Source organism: Anarrhichthys ocellatus, unplaced genomic scaffold, assembly GCF_004355925.1.
Source record: "Anarrhichthys ocellatus isolate YVR2014 unplaced genomic scaffold, GSC_Weel_1.0 scaffold4, whole genome shotgun sequence".
Lineage (NCBI taxonomy): Eukaryota > Metazoa > Chordata > Actinopteri > Perciformes > Anarhichadidae > Anarrhichthys > Anarrhichthys ocellatus.
Window position 1 is genome coordinate 9,837,855 of NW_022280034.1, and position 11,602 is coordinate 9,849,456.

The 11,602-nt window shown below is 39.5% G+C and overlaps 2 protein-coding genes across 2 annotated transcripts; one reads left to right on the forward strand and one right to left on the reverse strand.

Moving 5' to 3' along the window:
- Positions 1 to 466: 466 nt before the first annotated feature.
- Positions 467 to 7,201, forward strand: LOC116381774 (potassium voltage-gated channel subfamily A member 7-like). Its single transcript, XM_031844189.1, has 2 exons — positions 467 to 4,298; positions 6,248 to 7,201. Exons 1-2 carry the CDS (start codon positions 3,612 to 3,614, stop codon positions 7,151 to 7,153), a joined length of 1,593 nt encoding a protein of 530 aa, XP_031700049.1. The 5' UTR covers positions 467 to 3,611; the 3' UTR covers positions 7,154 to 7,201.
- A 2,447-nt stretch (positions 7,202 to 9,648) lies between these two features.
- fgf21 (fibroblast growth factor 21) lies at positions 9,649 to 10,625 on the reverse strand. Its single transcript, XM_031844187.1, has 4 exons — positions 10,478 to 10,625; positions 10,259 to 10,336; positions 10,027 to 10,130; positions 9,649 to 9,939 (listed from the first exon to the last, which is right to left on the reverse strand). The coding sequence occupies exons 1-4, from the start codon at positions 10,623 to 10,625 to the stop codon at positions 9,649 to 9,651; spliced, it is 621 nt and encodes a 206-aa protein (XP_031700047.1).
- Between the last annotated feature and the right edge of the window lie 977 nt (positions 10,626 to 11,602).

Genomic DNA, 11,602 nt, shown 5'->3' on the forward strand with positions numbered 1-11,602 from the left:
TTCCATAAAGTGACTCAGCAATCACACTAATCTAAAAGTGTTTTATTTTACAAAGTGATAAGACCAGAGTTGCTTTAGAGGAAATGTTATCATACTGAAAAGATTTTTCTAGTATATTTAGTATCTTATTTTAATTAGAAATGATGTGACAAACACCACAAAAGTCATAACGAGACACATGCATCTAATATCACAGGCTAACATCATGCATTTACGTAAGCATTCCAAAGAAAAAAAGATGTATGTTCATTTTACATGCCATCAAATTGTATAAAACAGACTTAGGTACCAGCCCATTGTACTTCGGTCTTAGTAGGAGAGTGAATGGGGAGAAGAGGTGGTCACTGGAGTATCTGATGGTGACTTATGCGGATTTTATTTTTGAAATGTTGGGACACAAAGAACAACTCATCAAGAACTGTATAAAGTATATTTCAATGGAATGTTCATGATCTATCTTTTTATATTTTGAAGAAAAAATAGAAACATATCAATAAAGTGTCATAATTGAACATACGTATTTCTACTATTGAGACTTAAAATGTATGAATGTCATTGCGATCTAATGTGAACCAATCTCCATAGCAGCTTGGACGAATAACTGATTAACAGTCATGAGATGCTTTTTCAGAGACATTAAAAATTGCTTAATTTCATTGAAATGAACTTAAAATAAATGAAAAAGTGACATCCATGTTGTGTCAGTTTGTTTGAGATCTCTAACTGATGAGATGTGTGCTCCTGTGCACACTGACTTCTGTGCTGACTGTCACAGTTAACGCTATATCGGCCTGTCAGAAACGGGATACCACAAAACAGAGATTGATGTAATCTGGCTTGAAGTGTGGACACAATGAAAACCCAAAGTCTTCCAAGAAACCGAAGGATGACACATTACATTTGCAACTGGACGTTTACGGATGTGGTGTATTTTGATGCTAGCCTTTCCAATACGTTTCTGTTGCATCGAGCCATTCTTGCCATCTAAATTAAAAACATGTCATACAATTGTAATCTATAATTTTGAGGTCAATTGTAACTGTGGCATGATATTTGAGAATGATCAATATCCAAGAACTGTAACTTTATCCTCTAATATCTGTGACAGCAGATCTGTTAGGATCTGTAATATTTCTAAACTGATACGGAATAAAACTGAGATTATACGATTTTTTAGAATATCTTGAAATAACTGAAAAGAACCAGTTTCATAGGGGAGTTATCAATAAGAATGCCAGTTAGCAGTGTTCGGTTAGCGTTGTCTGACAATCTTGTACGACATATATCACAGACACGTTGTAAATCATAGCGAGGGGAAAGGGTTTGAAATCATCAATTTCTGTTCATCAAAGTGTTATAAAAGTGGACAATTAGGAGATCTCAATGGAACACCTGCGTAGGGGAACAGGATTGCTAAATCATCTTAGCACTGCTGTTTGGAGAATGCTTATGTGCCATAGGCTGGTGTAAGGAATATCAATGTGGCTTGATGAGTCATCTATTTTCTAAAATGTTCTTGGTGGTGATGCATCTGTGGTGGTATGTGCAGCCATCTCATAGGAGCCACAAGGCCTCACGTTTGCTCTGCATAGCTGCATGAGCTAAAGACTTTAAAGCCATTTTACAGAACCAGAAGCCACGATTTCTCTGTCACAGTATTGATTTACCCAAGATTTAGATGCATAATCCTAAAAAAACAGCGCATTTCTATGGGGTGTCATCTTGTGGTTGATATACATGTCATTAACACCTCTAAAACAAGAAGAATCCCTTACTGCATTCAATCAATGCTTGATATTCATATTTTGTTTTTATTTGCACTCTGTAGATATCTTCGAGCTTATTGCTTTTTAAGCACATTCACACAAAGGGTTGTCAGATTCATAGTTTGCACTCTGAGTTACATCATTTGATGACATGAGATATGCCATCAAATGGGGATGTAATGTGGCAACCCAGTGAGAAGTGTATTTATTCTGTGACTGAAGGCAGCTTTGAGGAAATGTCGGCAGAGGCCTCCTTCAGTTTTTTCTCCTTTATGCCAAAACTTCATCTCCCTCTGGTGGTAATACACAGTAGTGTCTGCTTTGATTCAGATGGATGAGGACCTAATAACAGTAAATCTGCTTGATTGGTTGATCTCGTCTTTATTTATTTGGTTGTTTTTGTTTTAAACACAAAGTTAAAATGAACTGAAATAAATTATAAGTATTACTAGCATTGAGAAAGTGCTATGCAATGTGACACAACCCTGTGATTCCATCTAATATTTTGAATACAAAAACCAAAGGCCAAAATGCAAGGGGCCAATTTTGTTGTTTTTTCTCCCTGTAAATCACAAAGTCATGGTCAACAGGTTTATCTTTTAAGCGGAATAGCTTGAATCACATTATATTCACAGCATTTTACTAGAATATTTCCATTGGATCTAACGCCCATTTTGCATGTTTGCGATTTATGAGGTTATCATAAGTTTGCAACTTTAATTTTATTGTCAACTTGATTTCCAAGATGGGTATATCTTATACTGTGCAGGTTCCTTTAACATGACTATAAGCACATTCTTAAATTGAAAATGAAAAACGATTTCAACTGATCCATGTATAAGTAATTAAGCACATAATTTAACAAAATTTGTGATTAAACGTAGTAATCAGACAATAAATGTTTTTTTCTACAGCTGTCAGTTCCACCGTTTTTATTTTGTCTTTAAGTGTTTTTATTTTGTGATACACATTCAAGTCAAATTACATTTAAGTTAATGAGGAAGAGCGAGGGACCTCTGTCAGTCAGACCACCATGCTTGTTAGAGAGGGTGACACCATGCAGTGCCAGGCAGAGGTGACATTTGATAGTGAGGTTGAAGGTTGTCTTGCCTCATAGCTAAAATGGAGGGAAAGGACCGGGAGGGGTTGGAGGGATCTGGCAGAGATTGAATTTCAACAGGACAGCATTCCCAAAAAAATTTCAAGACAGACAACGTGAGGCAGCAAGGGACGGGATAAGATCATGGATGATCCCTGAGCTAACAACTGGAAGTGTATTTGGTGTACAACCTGGTCAGAGAGTTTAGCTGCCAGTGGACCGAAAGTCGCAGCCAAACAAGGACTTTGTTTGTATGACAGACGAACATGATGACAGAGAGAAACACAGACAACCTGATGAGCCACAGGAGACCAACAATGTGATTTTTCATCCTGCCTGTCTGTCAGCAGCTGTTTTACACTTAGTGAGTAAATGCTTTCATCTGGCTAACTGGAAACTAACATTGCTTGTTCTTTGCCATTTTTTTTTATCCACAGTTCACCTTTTGATTTCAATTTAATTACTAACATTTAAAGGAAAGTTTTGCAACTTTTTTGGTGAATGTGTATGTTTAACTGCGATTAAATATGTCATGGAGAATGTTTGTACAAACAGACCCTGCTACAGTATCTACCTTATAGCCATATGGTTCTAATACTATCTATTAAAGCCAATCAATTGAAATTGAAATCCACTGATGGAACTATCACTCTGGTTTCAGACAGGGTTTGCTTTTAAGTCCAGTTGTCCTACGAATCCTCAGGAGAGTGGTTTGCAGCGCTCCCTGGCCTGCGATACACACAGGAATGGACAGCATTGACACACAGGAAGACGAAAGAGGAGGCAGAGGGAAGGAGAGCGACGGAGAGAGCGGTAAACTGCTGACCAACCATCTCAACTGTGAGGAAAAAGGAGAGAAGGAGACCAAAGGGAACGAGACTGAGAAGAAGAAGGAGGGCCGGCGTTCTGGGTCTCTATGGAGGAGTGGATGGGCGCTGAGTGAGAGACTGGCCATCAATGTCTCAGGGATGCGATATGAAACTCAGCTTCGCACCTTAGCCCAATTCCCTGACTCGTTGCTCGGTGACCCCAGGCGCAGGTTACGCTACTTTGACCCACTTCGAAACGAGCTCTTCCTGGACCGAAACCGTGCCTGCTTTGATGCCATTCTGTATTTTTACCAGTCGGGCGGGAGGCTTCGGAGGCCCACAAACATACCCCTGGACATCTTCATGGATGAGCTGATGTTCTACGAGCTGGGAGAGGACGTTGTGAACCGCTTTAAGGAGGACGAAGGTTTTCCAAAAGAGGAAGAGAGGCCGCTTCCATCCAACGAGATCCAGAAAAGACTGTGGGTGCTGTTTGAGCACCCCGAGTCCTCATCGAGCGCACGTATCATAGCCATCATCAGTGTGATGGTCATTGTGGTGTCCATCCTCATCTTCTGCCTGGAGACACTGCCCGACTTCAGGAATGACAAGGAGGCACGGGAGGTAGGTAATGTGATTAAAGTGCATGTTTGGGAGGCAGAACAGGGTTGAGAAGTTTTTAGAGTTTCCAGATGTCCTGAAGATTAAGTGGATGGCAATATGTAAGGTGGTGAGTATCCGCCTTTTATTATTTGGTGATCAGGAGTATAAAAAGAACTGGCAATGTGCATTGACAGAAGAAACTGGGAATTAAATCAAATGTCACATTTGGCGTATAGGTAGGTAAAGGTTTGGACATGAGGTTACATTGATGGATGTCCTTCAAATAATTCAAAGCCACCTGCTGAAACAGAGATACCAACAGCCTAAATCAAACCACCATTAGGTCTTGAATGGGAAGTCTGTGACAGCCTGACTCAAACTGAAACATGATATCACAGGAAGCAGGTGTTTTAGGTAAACACACACTGGCTGAGTACTACATGTCTCAAGAAGAAAACTACTGACATGGGGACGACTATTTGCCAATATGTCTGGGAGCAGACCAGAGAGAGAGAGAGAGAGAGAGAGAGAGAGAGAGTGAGAGAGAGAGAGAGAGAGAGTGAGAGAGTGAGGGAAACTTATGGTGTGATTATTTTAGTCGGCTGTTAAATTTGATACACTCGTATTCAGGAAGCGCTACAGGGTGGAGGGGGTAACGTGTGTGTGTGTGTGTATAAGGTGACCTAACACATGGGTAAATGGTGAGTCAAAACCTTCCGGTGGCTTAGAACCTGAGACTAAAAGATCTCACAGAATGATAAGCGTACGTTGGGTCATGTTAACACATTCCTCCAGGGCCGCTGTGCCAGGCCAGGCTGCCTTTGCACCAGGGAGCTGCCAGGAACCTACTGTAACTTACTCCAGACACCACTGAACTGCACTTGCAATGTTACATGGTTGCAGGGGCCAGTGAGACGGGGTAGCAGCCAAGGTTGAGATGGACCAGGAGACGATCTCATGTTTCTCTTCGGAGATCTCACAGGGCTATATTTAGTCTTAGGAGAGCCCTTAGAGCACATCAACACATAGACATCCACCTTTAGTAATAAACACTGTCACTGACCTGCTACTGAAAGTCATTCGGAATACACGTGGTTTATACTACCCTGAAACTTTATATATTACACACAGCCAATTACAGCATACTAAGCTGATCCCTTTATACTGTATCTGTATCATCCGCTCTTTATGTTAAGATGTTTTAAACAGCCACTATCCAGTGCTTGAACGTAATGCTGGTAACAGACACGGAGGACAGAAAGACAGGTGGACTGAAAAAGAGATAGGCGAAGCTATACGATTGAAATTTAAAGCCGCAGATGTCAAGTGCTTTTATGATGGTGTCAGAAGATGGTGAACAACGTACTGAAGTTATATGCAGTTTATGAGAATACCATAAAAACAGTATTTCAGCATAACAGGATATACAGTTGAAGGATTTGACTGGCATGTAGGCTTAGATGTGATCATAGATAATACTCTCATATCTCTTGGCTTAGTTAAGCATAAAGACGTGTAATATTATGTGTTTTTTTTTAATCCGTACAAAAAACTAAAGTGTAAAAACACCAATTCGCTGTTTTATGTAGGGTTATGTGCCAAACTACTCCAGTCAAGAAAAGTTGTTCAGTTTAGGGCTGTGCCATTTTTACACTTTAGGTTTTTACACAGAATAAACAATTAATATAACGTGTTATTTGGTGAGCTTAAGACATACTGGTAGGTGGATTTTGTTTCTTTTAGACAGAGCCAGGCTAGCAGTTTCCCCCGTCTTCCACTCTATGTGCTAAGCTAAGCTAACCTGCTGCTGGTTTTATCTTCATATTTACGGGAGTTGAATTATTTATAGTTTGAAGAACAATTAGCAAAATAACATTGTGTTATAATTGTGTATTTTCATTCTTGTTATAGTGACACTTTTACAATGATGTTTTATATCTTTCCTGTCTCTCCTGTCTCCTTTACTTCAGGAATATTTTTACAAGTACCACTCCCAAGCAAAGAACGTGTCTGAGAACATGCCTCTGCCACAAAGTGCTTTCCATGACCCCTTCTTCCTGGTGGAGACCATCTGTATATGCTGGTTCTCCTTTGAGCTCCTCGTGCGCTTCACTTGCTCTCCCAGCAAGATGCACTTCTTCAAGGATGTCATGAACATCATCGATTTCAGTGCCATCCTGCCCTATTTTGTCACTCTGGGAACAGAGCTGGCCAAGGACAATGATGACTCTCCAGCCACATCTTTGGCCATCATCAGAGTCATCAGGTTAGTGAGGGTGTTCAGGATCTTCAAGTTGTCTCGTCACTCTAAGGGCCTCCAGATCCTTGGTCAAACACTGAAGGCCAGCATGCGCGAGCTGGGCCTGCTCATCTTCTTCCTGTTTATTGGCGTCATCCTCTTCTCCAGTGCCATCTACTTTGCTGAGGCTGACCACACCAACACAGATTTTATCAGTATACCACATGCCTTCTGGTGGGCAGTTGTCACCATGACCACAGTGGGCTATGGTGACATGTACCCAGAGACAGTGTGGGGTAAGTTGGTGGGCTCAATGTGCGCCATTGCCGGTGTGCTCACCATCTCGCTGCCAGTGCCCGTCATAGTGTCCAACTTTAGCTACTTCTACCATCGAGAGACTGAATGTGTGGATCATAACGAGTACACTCACATCCAGATGAGTCTGCGGGAGGACGAGGGGCCAGAAGGGCAGGAAATAGAGGAAGGGGATGGAGACGCAGAGGCAGATTATTATGCCATTGAAGGCAGCTGCAACCCTTTGAATGGGACTCTGTTGGATGGAGTGTGCACAGGGCAGAGCACAGAGTTCAGAGGAGGTAACACGTATCTGAGTGAATCACTGGTTACTCAAGTGTAGGGTGGGTAAGCATTGTTTTGTACCATTTGACAAAGACATTAAAAAATGACGAGGTGAATGAAAAATCTGAACGAAACACAATGAATGAAATTAGATAAAAAGATATTGGAAAGTAAAACTATAAATATAACGCTAACATGCCTACTCAGTACTTTTTATTGCCTCTCTTCATTTATAGGTATTTACAGCACTAGTCAGCCAAATGTCGCTGAAAGACAACTTTTTAAAGAAAGGCAAGAAAAAGACATTCAGTTTTACATTCTCAGGGTCTTGATATAAATATAATATGAGTTGTTATTTATTAATGCGATTAGAGCTTGTGTTTGAAAAAAATGAATTTCTTTCTGAATGTGTGTTCTGTGCGTTGAAACTAATGTCTTAGTACTGTCACTTTTTGGCTTCATGTTTGAAGTGGAAGCAGATAGATTATTGGCAACATAGATGTCAAGTTTCCCCGAAACTTAACCAAACACCAGCAGAGTTGTCGCTGCAGACAGATTGAGATTCTCGTAAACCAACCCCACATTCTCATCATTCTTCTGTAAGTAATGTACAAAGTTCATATTTGTGTAGTTTTGGCTCATGTGACCTGAAGTGACTGACGTGACCTTTATCATGCTGTAATACAACACTGCTGCATTACTTAATGGCAGGTTTATGTTAAAGAGGAATGTATTGATTGCTATAACAAACCTTCTGCATTTACCTGCTTAATTATGGACTCGGTGTGTTTAATAAAGATTATATTTTAATAATTTTCTTTAAAAAAAAGCAGTGCCATTCATGGTTGCCTGTGGTATTTAGTTGTTAAAAAGTGCTGGTGCCACTGAAAAAAAATCATATTTGCCTATTAGTTATAGCAATGTTATTTTAGAAATACAACAACTAATCCTTCACTGCTTCGCCTACTGCATCTCTAATCACAACATTTAGACACAGAGGTCTGCCGGATCCAATCTGTGTTTCACTTTTATGGCTGACCTTTTCCACAACTACTACGCTGTTATAAGTAGCTTCCAATAATGTTGTTCTCAGTTTAACTGGAACACATTCGACTTCCCACAACATCACAGTGATGACCCATGGAAAGTATGTGTACTAAAGTAACATTGCTTGTGTAAATGGCTTCAATTATTTGTTTTAGTTTGTGTTAGTTTAACTCTCCGTGAAGGGTAAATGAATTAAGATAAACTATTTGCAGAATAACAAACCTATAAACGTACCACCTGTGCAGATTACCAACCAAGCACTGAGAATGTATATACAATAAAATCAATAGGATTAAAAAAAAGACATTTTTCAACCTTAAAATGACAATTTGTATATCAAAAACTCACCGTGTGTTATTTTGAATTCTTGAGGAAAACTTTATCTTTCTCACATGCCTCCCAAGCAGCAACCTCCAGGGCAGGTCAGGGTATAGCTCTAAAAGCGAGTCAATCATCTTCGATCTACATGTTTAAAATGCCCAACTATACGGCACATGTTTACAGCACGGTACAAACAACTGTTTTGGTCTCTATAGCTAATATCCCTGTTCATGACAACTGTACGCAGGTACATTTTTATACAACTCACTCTTTAAATTATATTCAGGCTTAGCTGTCTGCTGTGCTGCGTCACCTGGTCCACCTCTAGGCCCAGTTTTGGATCAACCGCTTGTCTTGGTTTATGGTCGTTAGAGTCGTATTGAGCAGTGAGTCTAATATACAAAATCTCAGATATCAGATTGTGTTTTAAACCAATGACATTTCCCTACAATGAACCATGGACCTCTTATAGCTGTAGACATTTAAGCCATGGATTTGAACTGTAGGTGACTTTGGTCCAAAACAGTTGCTTTAGTCTGTTAACCTTCACGGATCTGCTGTTGTTTTTTCTTTTTGTGACTATTTCCTAACTTTCAGGACTACGTTCAAATAACAGTAATATAGGCTCATAATAACAACAATAGCACTATTATATACATACCCAATTTTATACAAGTTTACAGGCAGAGAACCTGGACTATTTTCCATCATTACTTATTTGTCCAGCAGAGAGCGCTCCCGCTGTCACAATATTCATCCCACTTGCTCACTCCTCCACCATGACAGCTCTGGTCATTGGTCTTCCTCGTTTCGTTAATGGATCCTTCTTGGTTTGTTTAATTGTTTCACTGGATGTCTGTATCATTGCATGACAGATTCAGACAAACAAATGTAAAATTTATACCATGTTTATTTTCATTCAGAACTTCTCTCTAGTCTGATAAACATGAGTCGTACAAACACTGTCTGTTTCTCACACAGACACAAACACGCTCTCAAAGCACTGACTGTAAAATCTTAGTTAGTTTTTAAATAGCCATTAGAAATACACCACAAACACAATAAATAAATAAGTTACAATAATACTGTATGTTCATGAGAAACATGTTGAGAACAAAATCAGATCCCTGATCAATAAAAAAATACTTCACATATTAAGTTACAGATCTCTACAATTCATTTTCTTTACTTGTCCACTGAGAACTGAGGACTGACCATAGTATTCAGACCCATTCCAAGGACATCATCAGAGTCCACGTTGAAATGTCTCTGGTTGTTTGGTGGCTGTCCAGACACACTCTCCACTGCCAAAGTAATCCGAAGTGGTAGGAAGCGAGTGAAGGGGACTGTGTGTCGATCTGGGGAATGTCTTGATGCCAGAGACAGAGGAAATCCGTTGTGCGAGGAAAGGAAACGGGTGTATCCATCTGCCAGCAGCAGTTCTTTGAAGGTGCAGTCGGCCTCTGAGTACTGCCCCTAAAAGGATGAACAGATAGTAAACTGTCAGTGACGACAGGAAGGATGGCGACTTTAGGAAAATAAAGTATTCTTTGCTTACTGTACCTGTCCACTCAAACGACCCCCACTGTCCATGCAGAGAAACATAGATGAGGACTGTCCCTTGATAACTACATGGCCTGATTTAACTGATTTCAGCTCCAGCACACCTGAAAGCACAGAAACATAAATAGACCTCAAATTATCCGGTGTATTGTGTGAATGTTTTTGAAAGGAAAATATCCTAAACTGAGCCCACATATGCTTTCTGTTCCTGATTTATCTCACAAATACTCACTGTAAGTGGTCTGAACATCGCTGCCGGACACTCTCCCATCCAGAGTCATCTGTAGATACATCCCCCTTCTGTGATTATCTGCAACAAGAAGAACGACAGAAATCTGCATTATTAAGAATGTAAGGTCTTTAAAGAGCAGCACTATCTGATTCATATCTACATATTTGCATTCATTATATTATCAAATTATTAAAATGACAAGTAGGCTTTTAAAAATACCTGTGTAGAGGTGAACCTCTCTGACTTGAGTACTGAAGGATAAAAGTGGGTTGGAGTCAGTGAGATAAAATGATAGAGAGAAAGGAATCGGGATGATTAAGAGAAAAGAAGACAGGTAAGAGAAAGAGCTGCATCGAAACAAAAACATTTGGAAAAAAGATTCAGGAACATAAAAAATGAATAAAAAAAAAAAGTAGCTCAATGAAAATAAGGAATAGGTTATAAAATAAATAGGAAATATATTGCTCTGCAGTGAGGTCTTTTCGATCAGGAGCAAGTTTTGTGCCCTTTATAAAGGAGTTTGTAGAAGGAGGTCGTACTTCCTGAGCGTATGAGTCAGACGTTTCTGCATAATTAAACTGTGATTTAATGCAGAGAGGATGAACTGTGTTTAAACACTATTTATGGGCTTTTTCCTGTCGCTTACAGTAAGAGTTTCCCGTAAAGTTGGGTGTTCGGGAATCAGAGGGGATAAAATTCCTCTAAGCCAACTAACACATAAAACATAGAAGTATGAATTCATTTTATGTTTCCTAATGTTTCCATTTGTTTACACTTGTTTAGCAAGTTATTGAACAATATTCAAGGACCTCTGAATAAAAGTGTATTATGTATTTTAATGAAATTAGATTTTCTTTCTTAACTACACATAAGCACCAGCTGGAATTTTGATTTACTCTCAATCTCTTCCCAAAAAACATTGAATATACGCTTTTTAATTTGATTTAAGTACACAAGGTGTATTACTGAGATTTTGTAAAGACAAAATGATACCCCTCCATACCTCAATTGCTTTTTATTTTTATTTCAAAACTTTTAGTACAGACACCTCGTTTTAACTCGGGATTTGTCCACAAATTATGCTTCGTCATGTGTGGACAAAAAAAAACTTGAAAGTAACTCGGGGTGCTTTTCCATTCTGGCCTCCACTTAAAAAATATACAAATTTCACAACTACAAGAAGATGTAACACAAACACACACTCTCTGCGTCATCTGCTGAATAAATTATAACAGAGTAGAAGAGACTGGGGTTCCCAGTGTTTATCTTATTTTGGCGTGTGTGTGTTTGAATGAGAGAATGGGTGAAACGGATCACAAGCAGAAGACAAGTGTTTATGTGACT

Bases quoted from the DNA above. Each gene is read 5' to 3' on its own strand.
- fgf21 (XM_031844187.1), bottom strand. From the start codon at position 10,625: ATGTTTTTGTTTCGATGCAGCTCTTTCTCTTACCTGTCTTCTTTTCTC. The intron at 10,131-10,258 runs GTGAGTATTTGT...CTGTGCTTTCAG, and splicing joins CGATGTTCAGACCACTTACA to GTGTGCTGGAGCTGAAATCA. The intron at 9,940-10,026 runs GTACAGTAAGCA...TCATCCTTTTAG, and splicing joins GGGGTCGTTTGAGTGGACAG to GGGCAGTACTCAGAGGCCGA.
- LOC116381774 (XM_031844189.1), top strand. From the start codon at position 3,612: ATGGACAGCATTGACACACAGGAAGACGAAAGAGGAGGCAGAGGGAAG. The intron at 4,299-6,247 runs GTAGGTAATGTG...CCTTTACTTCAG, and splicing joins ATGACAAGGAGGCACGGGAG to GAATATTTTTACAAGTACCA.